The following is a 3,307-nucleotide window of genomic DNA, read 5'->3' on the forward strand; positions in this document are numbered from 1 at the left end:
TAATGCGAATGATTATCAATGTATTTCCCATAATTGCTGCCATGTTAGGCATGTGATTTAAATATTTCATGTCCCTTAGGTGTAACCGCACAGTCATTGAGATGCATCACATGGCCATCATGTTGGTTCAGAACTCTGTGTATCTAACCTTGTATATGAGTAGTCTAGGCAGGTTACTTAACTGTTTTAGTTACTATAAATACACAGCATAGCCTTTACATTTTATAAGATTTGTGCATTCAAATATAAAATACCACAACTAAAAAAGTTTCGTAGGGGAAGCAAGAGTTTTACCCGTTGATTTGGTAATTTAAATAAGATGCCATTATGAACATTGTGTGACAGTTACTGTATATATGATTGAGGTGACTCTGAATATTTTGTAAACCCAATAAGCTGTGTGTTAACAAGTAAGAGTTTCTTAAAATGAAATATCACAACTGATGTTGGTTAAGTTTATAAAATGATTCAGTTTACTACAGCTTAAAAGTAAGTTTCTTAAAGGTATTTCATGTTTTTGTACAACATATAAAAATAAAAAAATTAAGATAATTGTGATAATTTGTTTTGACACAATATCTGATACTTTTCTGTTTAATGCGAATGATTATCAATGTATTTCCCATAATTGCTGCCATGTTAGGCATGTGATTTAAATATTTCATGTCCCTTTTTGAAGATAAAACTTCTTTCTCAAACTAGTAAGTAGGTACTGCCATTGTTTTGCTTAAAGTTTCAGTAAGAAGTGTAAAAGTTATAGCACTAACATGTAGCAATAAGGATACAAGTCAGTCATATAGACTTAGCACATGACAAAGTTAACACTAATTTACAAACATTTAGTAGATATTCGATACATTGATCAGTCATAGAAAAACATAAAATTATGTATCATAAACTTTATTCTCTGACTTTTTGTAATGCTATTTAATGCTTAATGTACTTTTTTTTTCTTTAGAAACATCTACTCAAATTTGGAGAACTACTAACCAAAAAAGTGAGTTGGAAGATCATGTGTTTATATTGCTTATCTTTGAGTTAGATATTCATTTTATGGTTAGTAGAAATCATCAGAGGTCATCTTTGCCATCTTAGTAGTTTTAGCAAGTAGCAGAAATACTGATCAGTATATCAAAAATTGTATATATTATTAAAACATAATAAAAATGTATATGTTTCCTCATTTTAATTCAGTGTAGTACTTCATAAAGTTTTTTTCTTTTTACTAGCAGATATCATCTTAGCACATGGCTATGGAATCTTAAAAACACAGCTTCTTCATCAGTTATCTTAAATGCACATGAGTAGGAAAAGAAATTATCATAACAATAAACTAATTTGGGTTGGTATTGGGAAATACAGAAAGTAGGTCTAAATAACTGTGAAAATTGAACTTTTAAGATGGAGTTTGCAAAAGCTGACCAAATTCAGCTGGTAGTGGAGAGCTGTTATTCAAAACTTTCCAAATTCATTGTGACTAAAGATTTAGTAAGTAAGAGAAAATAATTAATGATAAATTTAGATCTGTTATTTGGTTCTCATATGAAAAACATTTTAGTTGCTGAAAGATAATAATAGACATTACAAAAATTGTTTATATATACCCAGAAACAAAAGACATTTATTAATTAACTCATAAATAGAGGTGTTATAGGATTGATAGTTTAGTATCAAGTTTAAAATAAAACGTGTGATAGTGTAGTGATGCTGAAGCTTGAGTTCTGGATTTTATCTAGAGTTTATTAGTCAAGATGTTAGATATATCACTTGAAAGCATGTATCATGACCTGTTTCTTTGTATCTTTTGTTTTTCTATATTTTTAATGACTGAAAGCTGAATTTTCATATCACTTTGCATTGAAGAATTACTGTTGACTAACTATAAGTGCTTCCAGTGACATCAAAGTTAGTAAGTTTGATATCAAGTAAAATTTAATAAAAATTACTTAAGTGTTTGGTTTTCTTAAAAAATGAAGGACCGATTTATGTGTAAAGAATCTTCTTGTACCATTATATGCATACATTAATAATGTTTGAAGATAGATCCTGATTGTGTTTTCCTTGCAAGTGTCTTTATATAAGGGTGAGTTGGTTAAGCTTTTTTTTATGTGACTTTGCACATGAATTTCTTTCAGTTACAAACCATGCCAGAACAGTCACACAATGCACAAAGTTTCTTCATTTTACTAGCATATATCATCTAAGCACATGGCTATGGAATCTTAAAAACACAGCTTCTTCATCAGTTATCTTGAAAATACACATGAGTAGGAAAAGAACATTAATAATGAATGAGAATTGTGAGGTGTACATTGTGTATAGTTTATCTTTCTAATATATAAAAAGATTCATTAAATTTTGAATAATACCAATACTGGTAAATCTCAGATTAACAGTTTAATGTTACTAAAAATGGGCTTTCCATTCCAAACATCTTTAATAGTTTTTGGAGGACAATTCCTGGATAGAAAGGTTCTTGGAAATTAATGTTGATTTACTTGTAAATCAACAAAGATTCACAAATATATAAATTACATAAGAGCTCTTGTATGCATGCATCTTTCAAATTATGTCTTAAAAAAAGATCAGCTACAGATAATTCTATAAAACTCCATCTGGTTAGCTTGGATTGAATATGGATGTTTTTTCAGTTGGTTCACTAAAATTATAATAGTAATGTTTTATTCTTACTGTGAAAAATAATTTGACAAGATATAAACTGAGGGAAAATTCTCTATCTCAGCCACTCAGCTTTACACATGCTACCATACGTTCAGAAGTAGAACTGTCAGGTTGAAGAAATACAAGATATTAATAAAATACAATATATTAAACAAAATTGCATGATTAAATAATAATAAACAAACTATTAGGTAAAAGTTTAATAAACAAACTACTAAGTAAAATCTTCTCTACTGATAATTACTGCTTAATTTTTTTTTCAGAAATGTAGTGTTTGTGTAATTACAGGAAACAAAATATTTAATATTTCAAACTATTTCTGATTTTTTAGATAGTCTCTCCGGGAGGGATAGGTATCTGTTGGAGCATTACAGAAAAGTACACATCAAACAAAGAAATTATGAAGATTCCTTCTCAGAAGGTAAGAATATCTGAAACTGTACTGAAAAACTATTCATATGATTTCTGTGTTTCTCGTAGCACCTTTATCTTACATCAAACATAAACAATCTGTTATTTGATAACAAGCCATTTGTTTAGGTTTCACACTTTCCAGTTAGGTAAAGTCAAAATAATGAAAATATATATATATATATATATATTATTTTTTTTTTTTTCTTTATTT

General features: G+C 28.4%; 1 protein-coding gene across 1 annotated transcript in view; it reads left to right on the forward strand.

Annotated features, from left to right (window-relative positions):
- Positions 1 to 3,307, forward strand: part of LOC111086068 — a 46,524-nt gene that overhangs the window by 8,406 nt on the left and 34,811 nt on the right. The window contains exon 4 of the mRNA XM_022387476.1: positions 3,014 to 3,103. Coding sequence (XP_022243184.1) covers positions 3,014 to 3,103 — 90 coding nt within the window. The remainder of the gene's footprint in view (positions 1 to 3,013; positions 3,104 to 3,307) is intronic.

The sequence above is a fragment of the Limulus polyphemus genome, unplaced genomic scaffold (genome assembly GCF_000517525.1).
Source record: "Limulus polyphemus unplaced genomic scaffold, Limulus_polyphemus-2.1.2 Scaffold818, whole genome shotgun sequence".
Lineage (NCBI taxonomy): Eukaryota > Metazoa > Arthropoda > Merostomata > Xiphosura > Limulidae > Limulus > Limulus polyphemus.